The sequence below is a fragment of the Macaca nemestrina genome, chromosome 11, assembly GCF_043159975.1.
Source record: "Macaca nemestrina isolate mMacNem1 chromosome 11, mMacNem.hap1, whole genome shotgun sequence".
In the NCBI taxonomy this organism is placed as follows: Eukaryota; Metazoa; Chordata; class Mammalia; order Primates; family Cercopithecidae; genus Macaca; species Macaca nemestrina.
In genome coordinates this window covers 39,309,893-39,330,173 of record NC_092135.1, presented here as the reverse complement: position 1 = coordinate 39,330,173, position 20,281 = coordinate 39,309,893, and the positions used below count along the sequence as shown (strand labels likewise).

General features: G+C 35.5%; 1 protein-coding gene across 4 annotated transcripts in view; it reads left to right on the top strand.

Annotated features, from left to right (window-relative positions):
• The window catches only part of LOC105492606 (LDL receptor related protein 1B), a 1,932,714-nt gene that overhangs the window by 657,293 nt on the left and 1,255,140 nt on the right, over positions 1 to 20,281 (top strand). For all 4 annotated transcript variants that reach the window (XR_011609732.1, XM_011759820.3, XM_011759819.3 and 1 more), the window contains exon 3: positions 9,759 to 9,896. Coding sequence is in view for 3 of the 4 variants with exons in the window: in XM_011759820.3 (XP_011758122.2) it covers positions 9,759 to 9,896 (138 nt within the window). In the remaining variant the exon portion in view is untranslated. The remainder of the gene's footprint in view (positions 1 to 9,758; positions 9,897 to 20,281) is intronic.

Genomic DNA, 20,281 nt, shown 5'->3' with positions numbered 1-20,281 from the left:
ATAGTGCCTTTGAGGACTTTGGTAATGATTTATATATTATATTGATAATTCATTTGACTATTATCACTTGGCCATCATACCACCAAAACCCTTTCTTCCACTAACCAGCTGACATTAACATGCCATTGGTTTTTAAGCCTTAACTGGAGACCTGCATCTAACTTTTTTTTATTTTAGCCTATAGAGGAAGAGGATGGATAAAGAATCCTCTTTCTTTTACAGGTTTCTTAAAAACAAAAACAACAAAAATACCTCTTAAAAGTGGCCAATAGCAATATCTGTGTGTGCACAGTTTGGCTCAGAGGCAATCTCTAACACATTTGTGGAATCAAAGATCAAATGACTCATCTGTCTGACAAGTGCACGAGCCAGTTGGCTGCTCCCACTCAATGTCCCTTTCTAGCAGTAAGACCCCTTTCCTCTGAGAGTTGTGTAGAACTATCTGATTTTGGCTTGTCGTTTCCTGTCAGGCATTAGTCTTTTAACATGCCTCCTCCCAGGGAGTTATCTCTACTTCTAATTGGGTAGGCTCTCCAAGCTGCCCTGAACTTCAAAGTTGCAATTAGGAGCTATCACCCAGTTAGAATAAGTAAAGTAGCCCCAGAGAAGAAGAGGAAAAAGCTTTGCTTTCAGAGATGAAATACTTATCTTCTATTCTGTATTTCTGAAAAAAGATACAAGTGGAACAGTTCATATTTGGCTTCCTAACTTTTTCTTAAATCAGCAAATTGAGTAAATCTTTTCCTTACAGAGAGGTTTTAAATAATGACTGGAACATGTGTTTTGTATCTTAAGGACTCAATAGGATTTCTAAAAATTGAAAATTGAAGAGCATCTTCTTTATGATTCATTGATTAAACATGTGTTTATTCATTGAAAAAGTCAGAGAGCCAACTTTACAAGTCAGCAAATTGCCACCCAAGAAGTGTGAAATGAGTATCAATCAACAAATTATCCTTCTCTCAAACAAAAGTACTTTTATTATTTTCACAGAGAGCTTGTAATTTCAATCTCTGACTGACTCATTGTTTTCATAAGAATCCTGTTTAATACACATATATCACCCATGAAAGAACCTAGTATATCAACTTGGCTAGCAAAGAACAGAGCTCTAAGAGATTAAAAAAAAAAAAAATCCAGGTGCATTTTAACCTAGGTAGAAGTGGAGGAGGGGGGCGAAGGAGAAAATAAATTTCTGGAGCTTTTAACAAGGAGAGTGTGAGGGTAATCCAGCAATTCAGAAATATGAAGAATGCATGGAGAGGAATAAAGAAGCATTTAAAACACCTAAAAGAGCACTGATTTTTTTTTTTAATTTATTTATTATTATTATACTTTAAGTTGTAGGGTACATGTGCATAACGTGCAGGTTTGTTACATATGTATACTTGTGCCTTGTTGGTGAGAGCACTGATTTTTAATCATTCAGGCTGAGTTCCTTCTATTAACATAGGGTTTGATGAGAGGCAATGCTGCAATGACAATTACTTATAAAACAGTGATTTCATTTATTTTCTAATCTATTTGCTTTTGTAATGAAAGGTCAGAAAGCAACACATTCCATTTGTCTAATACATCTCTTATTTCTAAGGCTATAATTAATGACAATAATATTTTGCCTATGTCCACACAATAATTTTTATTTGCCAACTTTGTCTATATTCTAAGTGTTTATAGTTGCAGTGCAGGAAAATGTTATGACTTAACCTATACTTTTTAGATTCAGGTGCCAACTTGCCATTAAACTGATAAAAATCACTTGATACATTCTAAAGTTAGCAGAAAACATACATACACCCCCCCCCACACACACACACACACGAGGCTATTTTAACATGACAATACTTTCTCACATGATCTAAAATCCTTCAGTAAAAGGATCTTAACTAGACTCCATTGTTTATATTCATAATAATACATACCATTGGTACTTTGGTCATAGCAGGTGTTCTTTTTTTTAGACGAGCAGGTATGTTTTTCACATATTAAATACATACGTAAAGTTCTATGTTAGATGCAAAAAAAGTTCCTACACTGAGTCTTCAAAAGAGAAAGGATTTTTAAATCCTAAAACAGTGTTCAAAGCTACAAAAATTCCTTCCCCAGGGCTTTAAAAATTAGATGTCAGAGATGGCTAAAGGGTACTGCAGCCGGACAAAATCAATCATCTTTACATCTCTTGCAGTTTGTGAATCTTCACAACATCCATTTGAAATATGTAAACACAAAAGCCATTACTGGAACCTATTTTACAGAGAAATTATTTGATTTGAGTGAGTTACTATTAGTATTGAGTGCACATGAATCTTTAGAGGTTCTTATTTATATTCTTGCATCCTCAAGTGTAATCATACAGATTAACAAATGATTCAATTAATATTGTTTTATTTGGAAGTTGAAACTCATAAATCCAATTTTAATTTTATTTGAAATACTATAAATTTATTCTATTTAATGCACTTACATATAAGTTTGTCAGGTGAAATAGCTCAGATGTAAAATAAGGTGTATTTGAAAATAAGAACAAGATCTTGTGAAATAAACACAGTTCTAGGAAAGTTGTATTGCTTCTGTAAAGATATTGTGATTCGATATTATATTTAATAATAAGCTGAAGTATGATATTAACTATCTTTATATTATATACTAATTTTCCCAAAAAAGATTGAGTAAATGATGTTGCTCACATTCTTGATAGTCTTATAAATGGTCTAGATTGCTGTAACTATTTTGAATTCTCAGCTATGGTAAATTATAATAGATATTATAATGCAATTTTTTCATACTCTTATAATAACTACATAAAAATTACTTTTCCACCTTAAAATACTAAAAGTGATAGTTTGTCTGTAATACATCCAAGAAAATAGATCTAATTGTGTGTGAAAAGCATTCTTAATAAAAGAAGGCAAGGTGTTGTGGCTCATGCCTGTAATTCCAGTGTTTCAGGAGGTAAAGTCAGGCAGATTGCTTGAGCTCCAGAGTTTGAGACCAGCCTGGGCAATGTGGCAAAATTATATCTCTGAACCTGCCGCCCCCCAACCCCTGCTCACAATAAATAAATAAATAAATAAATAAATAAATAAATAAACAAAGCCAAGCATCATGGGAGGCTGAGGTGGGAGGTTTGCTTTGGCCCAGAAGGTGAAGGCTGCAGGAGCCATGATCACGCCACTGTACCCCAGCCCAGGCAACAGAACAAGACCCTGTCTCAAAAAAAAAAAAAAGAAAGAAAAAAAAAAAAACACATGTAAAAGAACATACTTGAAATCAGGTTAATGGTACTCTATAAATCTTAATATATAACTTAGTTATAATAACACTAAAAATTTGTTTTTAAATAATTCCAAGAAAGTTAATTTTTAAGGCATTTGTTACAAATTCTTAGAAATCATAGGATCTTCAATTTCATAAGGAGAAAGATTGCACAGGAATAAATATTTAAAAGATGCTAGGTATAGGGGCTCATGCTTGTAATTCCCAGCACCGACAGGCTGACAGGAGGACTGCTGAAGCCCAAGAGTTTGAGACCAGCCTGGGCAACATGGTGAGACCAACATGTACAGGCATGTTGTACAGGCAACATGTCAGTACAAAAACTGAAAGAATTAGCCAGGTTTGGTGACACAAGTCTGTAGTCCTAGGTACTTGGGAAGCTGAGGCAAGAGGTTACCTTGAACCAGAGAGGTCAAGGCTGCAGCGATCTGTTTTCATGCCAAAAGAAGTAATCAATTACTTCAATAGAAGTTATCCTCATAACCCTCAGTGTTTTGGAATTAGTAGTAGGCTTTACTAAAAATGTTCAAGTAATTTTAAAAATACAATTAAAACTGTTTTTAAATTAACTAGATAGCGGCAATCAAAGGAAATGTAAAACTGCATAATTTTTTGCATATCAAGGACATCTTATGCTTTACGTATCAAATTTGGTGATAGCTTTACATAACAAAGTATTTTTGACTTGATTTTATATCAACTAGGAATCAATATGTTTTTATTGCTACATTATGCTACCCAATATATAAAATAGAGTGGGAAAAAATAAATGTAAGTCCTTGGGCCTCAAGAGATGTATTCAACCATGCATATATGATACAGTTCATAAACTCTACAATGAGATATGTATCCAAAAACGTGTGATATAGACAATGTCTGTATAAGTTCATTGAGCAACATGGGAGCAATGGCATCCACAAAAAACTCTCCTTTGCCTAGTGTGTCCCAACCATGATTTCATTTGTTCCTATCATTATAGTGTCAGGCAGAAAGTATTATTAATCCCTATTTTTCAAATGTGAAAGAAGAGTCTTGGTGAGGTTAAGTACTTTATGCAAGTTTAGACATGCAAATAGCAGTTGAAACTCAGATTCAAGTCTTTGGTCTCTAAACCTTAACATGCTTTTCACTGTATTATGCTGTTTTTCACAAAGAAAACTTTATGGAGAGACTAGGGTTTGAGACTAACCTTGAAGGATTTTCTTAGGCAAAGAACAAAGAGGTTTCCTGTCTAGATGATGGTATTGCATAAAGAAAGATCCAGGAATGGGAATATATTTGGTGTATTTTGGGGAGGTGAAAGATGGCAGTGAATGAAGTAGTGTATAAATACTAAAAATTAATTGTAAATCATACTCATGAAGCTTCAATTAGATTACTGAATCAGGCTAAGGAGTTTGGTTTTGTTGTAACCAGCAATTGAGGACCATTTTAATTTTGAGAGTATTCATGAGATGAAAGTAGTTTCTGTAGAACCTGGTCTGACCTGCATTAATGGTGGAAAAGAGTAACTTCTGGCATGTCAGAGGAAGTAGAAATTAGCCAGGAGTTAAAATGCAGTGTGTATTCCTTCAACAATGGTATACCAAGCACTAATTCTGTGTCATGAAACCTGCTAGGTGTTTGCACTGGTGAAATAGATGGGAAATAATCAGTGACATCAGATATCTCATAGTCTTATTTTGAAGAAAAATACTTAGAAATAATAACCATGAACAAATCTATAATCTGCCACAGAATTTGGAGAAGTCAGAAGAGTTGTAGGAAAAGAAAGGACAGTATATAGTTGAAGGATAATCATGTGTTTGCCAGGCAGAAGATTGAGGGGATTTGATGAAAAAGCGTGTGTGAAATGTGTCCAATCATGTCCACGGAATGCTGTGAGGAATAACAAAAATAATGGTGTGAATAGAATATAAGAGGCCTGAGAAAGAATGGTGGAAAATGTTCTCAGAGAGAGGCATTCTGGTCAGTCTTTGGAGGACTTTGCATGCCTCTGGCCTCACTGTGGCCGGGACCACAGAGGCCCTGGAGAGAAGTTTGGCAGAATGTTAGAAGCAGAGGCTAGTGTGAAATGGGAATAGGCATGAAGCAGGTGCCGTCTGTGTTTTGAAGAAGTTTAATAGTAAATTTTTTTTTCAGTAGGCAAAAAGGGATACTGCTTGAAGGAAAGTTTAAAGAGCAAAAGTAACTTTTTTTCTTGGGTATAAGTTAAGAAAATTGAGTGAGATTGCAGGCACGGGACTTTGAAATATTGGGAAAATAAATGGGAATTAAAACCGAGAGACAATTCTAGATAGGACAAGACCTAAAAGGTGGGATGTAATATAGTGTAAGGTAGAGAGGTTAGCTGTGAGGAAGGAGCAGTCATGCTGCTTCTGCTAAGATATGACAGTGTTGGGATAAGTGCAGTTATTTGACTGCGTCTGCCATTAGAGTAGAAGAAAAATTTCCCTCTCCACAAAACATGCTATCTCAATTTTCTTTAATCAGAAGATACATTTGATGGAACTTATGTCCTTTATTATCCCCTATTAATGTACACGGTAAGATATTTACTCTATACTTAATAATAATTTAAACATTCAGAAGTATACAGGTGAATCCCATTATCCTTGCATTATCCTGGAAGCATTATTTGTAAAATAAGATTTAGTGTAAGAAATGAAACCCATTTCTGCTAATTGGTCAAGGCTTATACATAATTTAAAAGTATAAATACTAGCCTCATGGGTTGATATAATTTAGGTCACCCAATGATGGAGTTTTTCTTTTTAGGTTGTTACATTTTCAATTTTGCTATCTTGCTTAGGTCACCTACATTTAGATTTAAGGGACAGGGAATGTTTTCTGAATGTGCATGTTGCTGAAAGGTGAGGTGACATTCTCACAAGGACTACCATGCTTGCTAAAAGTTTTTAATGTCTTTGTATAATTTTGAAATTTGTCCTGCACTACCTGGTCACCTCGCCTCTGTCCCAGGTCCCTCCCAACTCCTTATGATTCAGTCACTACAGAGGTAATGCCAGGTTTACCAGAGAACCTCCAGTCATGTTCCTTTTTGTGCCTCGTTTATAATCTCTGGCTGTGAAATGTTCAAATGCCTGAAAGTCTTCATGAAATTAATTATTTAATTGAAGGCAACATTGCCATATTCTCAGGAATTCATGAAGCCCCCATTATCCCATGCTTCTCACGCTGGTGGACGGGTAGAAGCAGTAATCAGAGTGGCTGTTCTGTCCATTTACAGGATGGACAGAATCTGTAAGGAGCTTCATGGGATACAAATATTTTCACTGCACAAATGATCATTGGAAATTAGAATAGAGTAATCCCCAAAGTAACAGTACATGAAATATCCATATTGCCTGGCTTTTGAGAGAATTTTGTTTGAGGCAGGCATTGCTATTTCTCAGACAGCCCTGTCTGTCTCCCCATTTTCCAGAAAGAACAACAAAATACTGATTTTAGCAGTTTTCCAACTGAAATATCCAAGCACTGTTCAAAGAGGTCTGAAATATTTATTCCCTCAACTGTGAGGCTAATTACCGGGGCCTCGGGCCACCTCTAAAAATATTCTTTGCTGTTTACTCCAGTGTACCTTGCAAATATTATGATTGTCTTAATGTGTATTGACATGAAAATTTGCGAAGGACTGGTTAAGGTACAGTTCATCCAGCCATGATCCAGCTGTCCCATGAGTTACCCAATAGTCCTGGCAACCAAGACAAGAGTATATCAAAGATGATAAAGACTACAGTAGCTGGTCTATAAAGAAACCAACTAACTCTTTAGTTCTCCCAGACTAATTTCTCTCTTGTCCCTAAACTTTACCACTAGGAATAATCTAATAACTCTATACATTGTCTTTGCAAAATAAACATACTTTTTCCTGTTTTCTCAAAATTTATAAGTAGCTGAGCCTTTCTTCTGGCCACCAGATGTGTATTTTACTCCTGCTATCATTATCATGTTCCTCAGTTACCTGGCAATCTTAACAGTGAAAAATCATACTTCCATTTGAGTCAACACATGAATCACTTTTTAAAGAATCTTGCTGCTCGTGAGAACTGCTGAGTCATTTTTTGTTTTCTAACTGATACTTCTAAAATCTCTCAGTTTTATGAAGTGCTTTCTCTGTGGGTAACTTTTAGAACTTTTACAGAAATATCTAAATATAACTGGCCTAAACATCTCTTGGAAATTCATGCAAGGATGCATGTTTTAAAATTTTTATGAATCAGCCAAGTTATTTTAAAAAGCTACTTTATGATGTTGGTCATAGAAGTTTATAGCTTTTTAATATTAATTTATGTGTCTTTAAAATTCATTTTTAAATGCATTTATGTTAATATTGTAAATATAAGATTAAATAGCTAGAAAGGCTCAGTGAAAACTCTTTCACTTACTCTTATTCCTGTAATTTGTATTTAAATTTGTATATTTGTACTTTGTTAATATATATGCACACATATATATAAAATATATTTGGAAATAAAGATATATTTTAAAAATATTGATCCTCAAGTTATATCAGCATGTTACAGAAAATGAGTTGTGCATTTGGGGTGACAGGTGTTTGACATTTAATAGCCTTGTTTAGTAGTAATTATATAAATACACATGAAATTTACAGAGAGATCTGTTAAACAATTCAGCTAGTGAAGCTACAGCATGAAAATTTGTTTATATCCCCCGAAACGCAAAAGGTTAAGAGAAAGCTGTTTTAGCATCAAACAAAATGATTTACACCTATAATTCCTATTGGATAAAGTATTTCAAAATTATATTTAACTTTTGACAAGTCGTTTGTTTTTTCGCTTGTATGATATTTTTGTTTTCATTTGTTTGTTTTCTAATTTTATCACATTGTAATCGTCTGCAATTCTCATAATTTTGCATATCCTAAAATATGTTAGATTGGCCTTTTAATTATTATTATTATTTTTACCTCAACTAAGTAGAGAAAGTAAAACATGAAATTTTTGAACTTTTTTTTTTTTCAGGAGGAAGAAAGGGACTTACAACAGAAAAGAGAGTTTTGAGATATAACTATTTACCAAAAAGCAACTTACCATCTTAGAACATTTTTTACTTAACTATGATAACACCAAACACTTATTAAGTGTTTGCCAGACAGTGTTTAAGAGCTTTTGATAGAATCCTCACCACAACCCTGTGAAATACAGACGTGATATACAGCTTGCCCAGGCCATTCAGCTCATGAATAGTGGGGCCAGCATTTAGACCCAGGAATCTGGCTCCACAGTCTGTTAAGCACTCTGCTATGCTGCATTTATTTATGTAACTAATGCATGTTGAATTCCTACTCAGCCTGCATTGCAGTGCTCAGAGCTTTGTAGTGAATAACTGTTGACATTCACAACAACCCTATGAGGTAGGCTCTTTTGATAGTTTCATTTTATACATGAGAAAACTAATAATTATTTGATTAAATCAATTAATGTCCCATGGACTCAGCAGAGTTCTGATTAAAACCTAAGTGTATCTGACTATAGAATCAAGGTTGCAGCAATAATCTATGTCAGATTAAATATAAGATAGTAGTCATATTGGAATTATTACACTTTGGATTTGGGAAAGCTGCATAAGACGAAGAAGAATCATATTTCGATTTGGAAAGTGCTTGTAGAAGTATAGATAGGATTTGGGAATTGAGAGCCTGACATTCAGATAAAATAACATACAATTTGGATGCTTGATAAATATTTGGAATGGGTAAACTGAGAAAAGACCATATGTTCTGATTTAAGCTTATCTTAAAAACACAAAGGGTGATTATACCAAGTAGTTATCACTGGTGTTTAAAAAAATGAGTATGTTCTTTTTTTCACTTCCTGTTATTTAGCAAATTTTATTCCATTGTAGTTGCTCAGTAAAAGATTTTTAAGCAATAGAAGTCATACATAATACATACATAAACCATACATAAATACATTTATAACTTCATATTCTTAAAGAACAGACTAAAAATAATATAACCTTTAGATTGGCATAACTTCACTTAAACGCCACTGAAACAGTTTTGTTCATGTTACCTGATGTAATTTTAACAAGAGACCTGCGGAGAACCATTATCCATAGTTCACAGCTGAAGAAATTGAGATTCAAGAAGTTTAAGTACCTTGCCCAACTTATCTAGGGATATGAGATGACACAATGACTCATATCAACCCTCAGATTTTAAATCCATACTATTTTAATGTTTGGAAAGAATATTTATGTTTTTAATGCATTATTTGAAAAAATACATGTTTCCTTTTCTATGGGGCTTTTAGAAATTAGGTGTTTAATCACATAGGCTAACTTCAATGTCTCTGAGAACAAGAGCAGCACTCTTCTCTCACAGTATTTTCTATAGCTTTGTTTTGTAAAACAATGCTAGTAATTACTTGTGCTTAACAGTTTTACCATTTTAAAAAGCTAACACATAATTCTATTCTTTTTTACATTTTTTTCAGGTCCTGAGGAGGTAGAAATCAAGTGCCCCTTGAATCACATTGCTTGCCTTGGTACCAACAAATGTGTTCATTTATCCCAGCTGTGCAATGGTGTCTTGGACTGCCCAGACGGGTATGACGAAGGAGTACATTGTCAGGGTGAGTCCATTCATGGAACAATGCAACTGAAATATTAAATTTTGCGTAGTAATGAAAGTTCAAAAAGAAAATCTAGAACCTGCCTTTTCTTTCAACCATAAGCATATCAGTTATTAAGAAAGCATGAATTTTATTGCCAGACTTTTAATATGCATTTCAAAGTTGCAAGTATTATGTTTGAGCAAAAAAACACCATTAGACAACACACACACACACACACACACACACATTTAGACTTTGAAGTTGGGCTCTTAAACAATTACATGTTTCATATAAAAAAGTACTTTTGATCAAAAGGCAAACGGGAAGTCTTTTTCACAGCAGATTGATATCACATGGTGTTATAAGCTTGTTTCTCTGAACCTTTGCTTAAAGTATTTGAAGGAATGCTTCGGCAACCAAGTATTTTAGTAAGAAATATCCATGGGAAATTTTTTCCTTCATAATCTTTCCATAATATTAGACTATTAACTTTCTTGTAATTTTCTGTCTTTTTAAAAATCAACATCTAAATTCCACAGTGGTAAAATGTGACCTAGATATTAATGATAAGAGTGATAATAATTAAAATCTAAAAAGTAATAAAACGTTAATAAAACTGGCACATTATAGTAGGGGTGGAGTAGGGGGAAATGAAACACGAGATGAAGAGAAATAACAGCAGAAGGAAAAGTCAAGCTTTCAGGTAAGGACCCAGATTTGGGAACAGAATCAAGGTATCAGCCAAGTGAATCAGACTGCAAGATGGAGCTGGGAAAGAAATAACTGTACTAGAAGTCTCTAACTCAGATTCTCATAGACTGAGTGTAACACAAAGGATATTGAAGCTAGGATTTCAATGAGAACCTGTCCTTCATTTGGGGGTCGGTAAGACCCTAAAGAATAGAAGAAAGGATAGAAAACTGGAGATAACATATCTGGTTTCTGGGTAGCTTCACACAAACTAATTGCTGTCATGCGGGAAGAGGTCCCGGGTCACCAGAAATTCCAGTTGTTCAGGAGGAGTGCCATATATGTATACATTTAAAGTGCTCAAAGTCAGATACTATTTTTTAAAACATTGTATCGTCAATAACATGCCCAAGCAAAACCTGTCTGGGGGCCTGACAGGGCTTGTTGGCTGACAGTTTTCCAGGTCTGGGGTGAAGTAAGCTGAATTCAAGACCATAAATGGAGATATATATTAGAAAAAGCATAAATCTCAGGACAATAACCTGAAGATGTAAGAATGTTGAGAGACCACAGGTAGGCTGTGGAAATCAACTTGGTCACTAGGTCTTTTCCCTCTTTCTAAAGGTCTTTTCCCTCTTTCTAAATGTCCAATTACTCTGACTCTGTGGATAAATTCTGACTGGGAATTTAAAGATCTTCAGAAGATTCCTTCTTTGGCCTGAGTTTCCTTTCTTAGCATTAAAGTTACATAAACAGTCAGCAGATTCTTAGTTGCAGTTATGAATACATATATAATAATAATGAATAAGTGATTTTATTTTTATGTAAAGGCTTTGTGATATCTTTTATGTAATTGTATATAAAAAAGTGATATGAAAAGAAGGTAGGCCGGATGCGGTGGCTCACTCCTGTAATCCCAGCACTTTGGGAGGCCGAGGTGGGCAGATCACCCGAGGTCAGGAGTTGGAGACCAGCAGGCCAACATGGTGAAACCCTGTCTCTACTAAAAATACAAAAAGTTAGCCTGGCATGGTGGCAGGTGACTGTATTCCCAGCTACTTGGAAGGCTGAGGCAGGAGAATTGCTTGAACCCAGGAGGCAGAGGTTGCCGTGAGTAGAGATTATGCCATTACACTCCAGCCTGGGTGGAGTGAAACTCCATCCAAGAAAGAGAGAGAGAGAGAGAGAGAGAGAGAGAGAGAGACGGAGGGAGTGAGGGGGAGAGGGGAGGGAGGGAGGGAGGGAGGAAGGAAACTGAATTATAAAGTGTAATTTTCTTTTTGGATATTAATTATATTTTCTAGATACTAATTTTATTCAACTCAGTTATAATTCAGGCTTTTGGTTATATTGTTTTTGAATTTTCAGATAGATATGTATGACTAAGCTTTTAAAAGAACAAAACCATCACCTTTTCAAATATATTTCTTCAGAGGTGATTACGCAAACATGAGCAATGAAAATACATTCTATAAAATACAAGGCCTCTCAATCCAGAAAATTTCCACAGAAATGCACACAACTGTATAAAGAATGATGGAAGCAGTGAACAGCTTTGACAAATAGAAACAAGATGGACTAAGATGTATCAAAACGCTGTTTTAAATTTGACATTCTTAAGATAATTTATGATGTTAATGAAACAGGAGTTCCCAGACTCCCCTCGCAGGATGTGCGACAGGGTTGTGGCTCATCTGTTTGGCTGCCATGGGCTCAAACCCCTTCCAGGAATGGGAGCATGCAGACAGGTAGGTGCAGGAGCTAGGGCCAGCACTTTTGGGCTCTGGCCCCAAGGTAGCATCTACGGGTGGGTGCCTGCCACTCCCAAAGCATGTTATAATGCTCTTTTAGCTGTGCCATCTGCAGATGGCTTAAGTGTTAACCAGCTCAGTGCCCTCTTAGTACCCAGGTTCCTGTCTGTGTCCAGGAAGAGTCAGGTCACACAGGGAAATTGAAGGATGGTAAATGCAGAAGATTTTATTGTTGGATGGAGGTGGTTCTCAGTGGAATGGATGAGAAGCTGGAAAGGGGATGGTGTGGGGAGATGATCTTCCCTTGGAGTCTGGCTGTCCTGTGGCTGATCTCCTCTATGACCATCCCCAGCCACACTTGTCTCGACATTCAGATGCTCCTTCGCTTCTCTCCTTCTCTGCTGCACCGTTCTTTCGCTCTGCTGCTTTTCTGCATCTCTGTTCTTCTCTTTGTGGAGCCTGAGGTTTGGGGTTTTTATGGGTACAGGATAAGGAGGTGTGGCAGGCCAAAGGACAACATCTGAGTGTGAAAACAGGAATGCCTGTTCCCATTTAGGGCCGTGGGTTTCCAGGCTTGAGGGCGGGACCTTTGCTGGGGAATTGCTGTCTTCTACCCAGGATTTCCCTGCCTCCTGTCAATATTATATTATTAACATTTAAAGTGAGTATAAGCAAGAGAAGCCTTCTTTTTATTAACATCCCTGTTAGATTACATTTGTGGTGCCAAGTGGTAAGTTGTTTATTTACTTAGAGTCTTGCTCTGTTGCCCAGGCTAGAGTGCAGTGGCATGATCTCAGCTTACAGCAACCTCCCCCTCCTAGGTTTAAATAATTCTCCCGCCTCGGCATCCCAAGTAGCTGGGATTATAGGCCTCTGCCACCAGCTAATTTTTGTATTTTTTGCATAGCCGGGGTTTCACCATGTTGGCCAGGCTGGTCTCAAACTCCTGATATAAAGTGATCCACCCAACTTGCCTCCCACAGTGCTGGGATTACAGGCGTGAGCGCCTGGCCCCCAAGTGGTAATATATTTAAATATCCATGGGAATGACAGTCTCTGTGGCAGCATCTGCTCTTATCCTGTTAAAAGAATATGGAAAGTTCTGAGGTCAATGAAAAAAGGAATTTTATCTTTCATGTCACTAGCAAAAGTGATTATTCAATCTATGTGATTGTTTTCTAGCAAACATTCTGAAGTTCTTTTAAATCTAAGAGGATAACGTGTGTGAAGATGTTACTAAAACTGATTGGAGAAAAAACTCTCTGACATATGAAAAGCTCACCCCAAAACATACAAATATATACACACATACTCATCTTTTCTCATATTTTGTTTTTCTATTCTGAACATTTTCCTGTGTGATTCTTAGTATATGACATAATTAATTGGCATATTTGATCAGGAAACTACAAAAGAATAAGATCCCCTTATATATCACCCAACTCCTTAAAATAATGCATACTCAGACTTTTAAATTCCATTTGATTATTTTACCTTACTTTCCAGTTGGAATATAACTTTCCTAATATGTGTAATTGCATTTTTTCTTAATCCACTCATAATCTATTGTCAGTAATTCTAATGTATCTAATTTAGTTGGCAACTTCTGTTATTTAAAATTTTATGTAGCTGGTTGTTTACTTTTATATTTCTATCCATAAAACTAAACTCTTATGAGAAAGTGCTGAAAAAATCCTGGGGGTGATTTAGAACTTAGAGGCATTCTCAAAATGGACCAAGGTAAATGGTAGCCTTTGTTATCTGTAATGATTCACCATGGGAAAATTAATACTTCTTCAAACTTCTTGTTTAAATCTTGTATGTATTCCAAATTATCTAAAATGGAATTAACCTAGAGGTTTTTCAAGACTCCATTTTTTTTTTTTTTTGTCTTCCAGACAGGAAAAATGTATCTGTGTTGTTGTTTTGTTAAAAATCCTATTCCAGCTACTACTATGGAAAAAGGAAGGGAGGAAGGGAGGAAAGGAAGAGAGGGAAAGAGGGAAGAAAGGAAGGAAGGGAGGAAAAGAAGGGAGGGAGGGAGGGAGGGAGGGAAGGAAGGAAGGAAGGAAGGAAGGAAGGAAGGAAGGAAGGAAGGAAGGAAGGAAGGAAGGAATTTAGTGAAGCTATTGAAGAAGAAAAACGAATTTTCAGCACTTGATTGTTTTTAATTTTACTTTATTTTGTCAATTAATCTTGTCATAGCCTCATTTAAAAAATTTCATTAAAATATTGCCAATATTTTTCTAATTTAAAATCATACTATAGAGTGGAATTTCAGCACGCAGAATTCCAAAACAAAGGTAAGGAGAAGAGGTGCAATTGCAATGTTATAGTAAGTGTATCTGTCATCAACACTGATCTTAAAGCACAGAGAGGGAACCCTGTGCTAAAGTGTCTTGAAACATCAATAAGCTTACAGCTAAGAAACAAAGAAGTGGAATTAGCCAGGAAGACCTAGGTTTGGGAGCTCAGAACACTTTTGATTAGTAAAGCTCTTACAATTTAAGAGTAGATCCTGCTGTATTTTCTCTGTGTTGAGCTGTGCTAAGGTGATCAGATAGTCTCAAGCCTATCTCAGGTGTAAGGATTTCCTCTCAAAGAGATTAGTTTAAGTAACTGAGTTAGTTAAGTTAAAGGCTATGATCCTTAACGCTAGCTGATTTCGGGGCCAAGCTTGATGCTTCCCAGAAGCAAAGCAACAATTTCTAGAAAGAATAGAACTTCTATAGGTGTTTCATCCTTTTGAAAGGCTTATACCGATATTGTTTATATTGACAAATGACACCTACATGAAATTAGGTTTGTGCACTTATGGAAGACTGTTCTAAATATATATGTGTATATATGTGTATATATAAACATATATACACATGCATACTTGCACATATATATGTATGTATGTTCATTTTTTCAGGGACTTAGTTTTATAAATTCTGTTTAATTAGAAATATGCTTTTGCACATTCATCTGACTTCTTAACACTGATTTATAAGGTATAATTGCTAAATTAATCCTGCTAAAGAGACTTAGAATTCAAGTTTAAAAATGTTCGAATACATTGACAGAAGGGGCAACTAATTAACTGAGTAAATACCTCTGGGGAAAGGATGACTAAATAATTTGACCCTATATGTAGCTGAGAATTCAAAAGGTCATCTAAAATAGTTAATTGTTGAATAGAAGTTAATTCATTTGTGATGGATTTACATCTTTGATGAATGTTAATATTATATTAAGTACATGTTCTCTTCCTCCAAACAGAATTATTGTTTAAGAATAACTATGGAAACCAAAAAAATTTAAATTTTTACAAATGGTGTAAACTGCCTACTAGTAGTTTAGAAATGATCACAGAAGGCTTTAAGTTAAAAGGAGATATTCTTCATTAAGACATAATTTCAGAGTGTATATCTGTCCCTCTTCCTAGACAGTAGTGGTTTCAAATGAAGTTACATTACTTCTATCATTTTTGATCACAGCTTTTCTGTAATGAGATTCCTGGTGTATTATGGATCTTTATTTGTTGCTGCAATATACTCTATTTTCAGTTAATTTTGATTTGATTTTAATTTATTTTATTTTATTATTATTATTATTTTTTGAGATGGAGTCTTGCTCTTGTCGCCCAGGCTGGAGTGCAGTGGTACAGTCTCAGCTCACTACAACCTCCACCTCCAGATTTCAAATGATTCTCCTGCCTCAGCCTCCCAAATAGGTGGGATTACAGGCGTCCACTACCACGTGTGGCTAATTTTTGTATTTTTAGTAGAGACAAGGTTTCACTGTCAGGCTGGTCTCAAATTCCTGACCTCAGGTGATCCACCTGCCTCAGCCTCCCAAAGTACTAGGATTACAGGCATGAGCCACCGTGCCTGGCCAGTTTTAAATAGGTGTAAGTCAACAACATGGATCCACTGCTCCCACCCCAAGAAAATATTTATTCTGTGTGTACACCTGGTATCTGTAGTAGAAGAAATAGCAATTGCTTTGATATGGAGATTTACCCCTTGGTGCAAACAACTACTATTATTTCTACCTGTTTCTCAAACGTACTATCTTCCTAGATGGAAGTCTTGTGTGAAACCACAAAAAGCCAGAGAACTCAAGTTCCTTAGGATGAGTGATCTCTCCCCTACTGAAGAGACATGCTAATGTTCTACTACTGATAGTGTTAATTTATATGAATATTTATAGGACCTGGTAGCCCATGTTTATCTAGATATTTCCTTCATCTTTCTCATCTTGATAGTGGAAAACAAAGAATGTAGAAAATGTAATGAGTATGAGGCCAAAAAGACTTCTTTAAATGTGCCAGTAGAAATGCAGTAAGGACTTTTCCAAAATTCAATTCATTAATCAACTTCAGTAAAATTTGTTTGCACTGACAATATTCCAGATATTTAGCTAAGTACCAGGGATTTAGAAAGTCCTATTTTCTGCCTTCATGGAATTCACATGTAGTAATTGAGGTAGGTAAAAATTAAAGAAGACGAATAAGACGAGAAGCATCTAATTCTACGTGAGAAGATGCAAGAAGATATCCCAAGTGAGCTGATAGTTGATAGGCATCTCACTCTAAGCGTTGGGTAGGCAGATGAGGAAAGGAAGAACATTACAAAATTAGGGAACTACATATACAGAGGGATAAGTGCAGGAGAAAGTATTTTATTGTATGTTCAAGACCTCTAACTTCTTGGGTAAGGTTGAAGCATACATCCTTGAGTGTAGTGAGAGGAGTTTGAACCTGAAAAAATACTTAGGAATAGAGCAAGAGGAGTTACATTAGAATAGGTATACAGTATGACTTATTTAAAATACATTTCATAAAACCATAAAAAGCAAGAGAGTAAAAACAAAACATATCAGAGCATATTCTCAGTAGTATTTTAAGGGTGTTATATGAAGTTTTAATATTAAGCATTTAGTAGCTAGAATTGTTGCATATGTGTAGCAGGTTATATAGTTTATTCTTAGAAAGTATATATGTGCATTACTGTGATTATAAAACTTGGCGATAAACAGTAATCCTTACCTCACATTGATCAACTCCAGAATGGATGCACATTACATGTTGTTCTTTAATGTGTCACTTGGATGTAATTTGTGTAAGTGAAAGTCAAAATAGACAACATAAGGAGACATATTAAGCAAAATCCTTTTCAAATAACATTTAGAAATTTGGAAGGTATATTTACTATTTTAAGCAACCATAGTTTCACCATTCGCAAGCTACTAAAATATTACCTTGTAGTAGAACTTGCCTAAATTTTGTCCTCTTGTCCTTTAACTTTGAAAAATATATCACTGTTTTAATATTATTCAAAAGTATGAATTACAACTAACTGTCACTCAGCTCTCTACTCAGCTCAAATGTGAGGCCAAATCCCGTATGATTCTTTATTTGGTTTTTGACACAGCAGTTTGATATTTAAAAAGCAAGGAATTAAAGCAGGTAGCTGAAGTTGAATGGCATCCCCAGGAATCACACTGGAAATCAGTTGGAAAGCAAGCATTAAACCCTGTGACCTTGAGTTTTCCTTCACCAATTTTGACTACTGGGCCTTAACATATCAACTCAGAGAACTGCATAACATCATGATGCTTCAGCATCCTCCTGACCCATTCTCAAAGCAGCAAGATGGCTTGTAGAATTTCAACTGAAGACGTTTTTCAACTAACTATATATTCCTTGTCAGGTTTATTAATTGTTTAAAAAGGAAAAAAAAATGTGCTGAGTAAACAACAGGCTGAATAACTAAGTAACCAGTTTGAAGTATTCAGTGTCTCAATCTTACTAGTAGCTTATCTCTTTGAGAAAAATGAGTGCTTTCATTTGGTGAAGAATGTGGAAGGGAACTGTTCATTTTAACTCTTTGAAGTAGATCTGCACCAGTAACAATAGGAAGTTAAAAAACTTCAGAAATTTTGACATTCATGATGGAATCTGGAAGAAATAAAGAGAGATTTCTCAAAGTCATTCAATAGAGAAAGTTTAAATTTTGAATAATGTATCCCCACGAGGGATACATTCCAAGATCCCCTGTGAAGGCCTGAAACTGTGGATGGTACCCAATCCTATATAGACTGTGTTTTTTTCTATACATGCCTACCTATGATAAAGTTTAATTCATAAATTAGGCTCAGTAAGAGATTAACATTAATAGTCATAAAATAGAACAATAACAATTTCCTGTCATAAACGTTTTATAAATGTGGTCTCTTTCTCTCTCTCAAAATACCTTATTGAACTGTATTTAGCTATTTCCAGATGACAGTTGACTATGGCTAACTCAAACCTCAGCCCGTCAAATCCTGGAAAATGAAACATTGAATAAGAAGGGACATTCCAATGAGAATTAACCATAAATATTTAGAAGATTTGAGGTCTGCTGAGCCTAATCTGTAATTCTAGTAAATCTTACAAATTCTATAGAGAAAGCTCACAAGAGATTTCCAGCCAGTGTTTTCATTTCTGAATTTCTAATATTTTCATAATTGTAAAAAATGCTATTTTTGTGGCTTTTTAAATAATCCATTTTTTTCACTTATATAGTAAACCCTATTCCATGGAATCACATGTGTGTTAGTTCCATCTACTGTGGTTTGAATGTGTATCACCCCAAAATTCAAATGCTGAAATCTAATTACCAAGGTGATGTTATGAGGAGGTGGGTTCTTTTGAGAAGTTATTAGTAGAGTGCTCACAAATGGGATTAGTGCCCTTATAAAATAGGCTCACGCCTGTAATCTCAGCACTTTGAGAGGCCAAGCGGGGGTTGGATCACTTGAAGTCATGAGTTCAAGACCATCCAGGCCAACATGGCAAAGTCCACTAAAAATACAAAAATTAGCTAGATGTGGTGTCACGTGCCTGTAATCTGTTACTTGGGAGGCTGAGGCATGAGAATTGCTTAAGCCTGGGAGGCGGGGGTTGCAGTGAGCCAAAATTATGCCACTGCACTGTAGCCTGGGTGACAGAGTGAGACTCTGTCTCAAAAAATAGAAAAATAAAATCTTAGAGGTCTTTTGCCCCTTCTATTACATGAGGACACAGCTGGAAGACCTTATTCCATGAGTCATAAAATGGTCCCTCATGGAAAATAGAATCTGCTGGCACCTTGATCTTAGACTTTCCAGCCTTCAGAACTATGAGAAATAAGCTGCCATTGTTTAAGCTACAAAGCCTCCTGTATTTTGTTATAACAGCACAAATGAACTAGAATAACAGAATAGTTCAATACATTAAGCAATATTCTGAAAAATGAAATAGCTGTGAGACTGGTTACTTCTGAGCTCACCGTAGTCAGTCCCTTCGGAATCAAATCAAACAATTATTTCTTTTTCACTTTTGTAGAGATACAGAGACATATGCACATATATTATAAGTTTCCAAACTTTTGGCATACATTTGCATGTTTGAATTTAGATGCAAGAAACTTTTCATTAGTGACTAATATTTTAGTGAAAGTAAATCACCCAGATTCATTTGCATTAGCTGAGAATTTGTGTTCTAGCTTTCCATTAGGCTTGCGATTAAGAAAAAGCTTGAAACCAAATGATTGATCTCTTTATGACACAAGGGATTGTAGAACTGGTCCAACAACCCACTGTGGTTGTAAAAAACCATGAAGTGGCAACCAAAGAGAGATCAATCTGCTCTGCTCACCGAGCTTCTTCTGGATTAGGTCACTGTGCTTGTGAGCCAAGGCTTGAATGTCAGATACAAGGAGAATGGGAAGGACAAGCCCTAAAGAGTAAATTTTACTTCCATTTGCTGAAATGTGTAGTGTGTTCTTATTTAGAGTACAGTACAGGTACAAAACCAGAAAGTGCCAAGAAAAAAATCTATACAGTTCAGTAAATGACTCTGAGAATTCTCCAATATTCCTAGAGCAGTAGCTCTAAGAACTTGAATTGTCTAATTTTTAGTTAGGTTAATTAAATATTACTTTAGTGGTC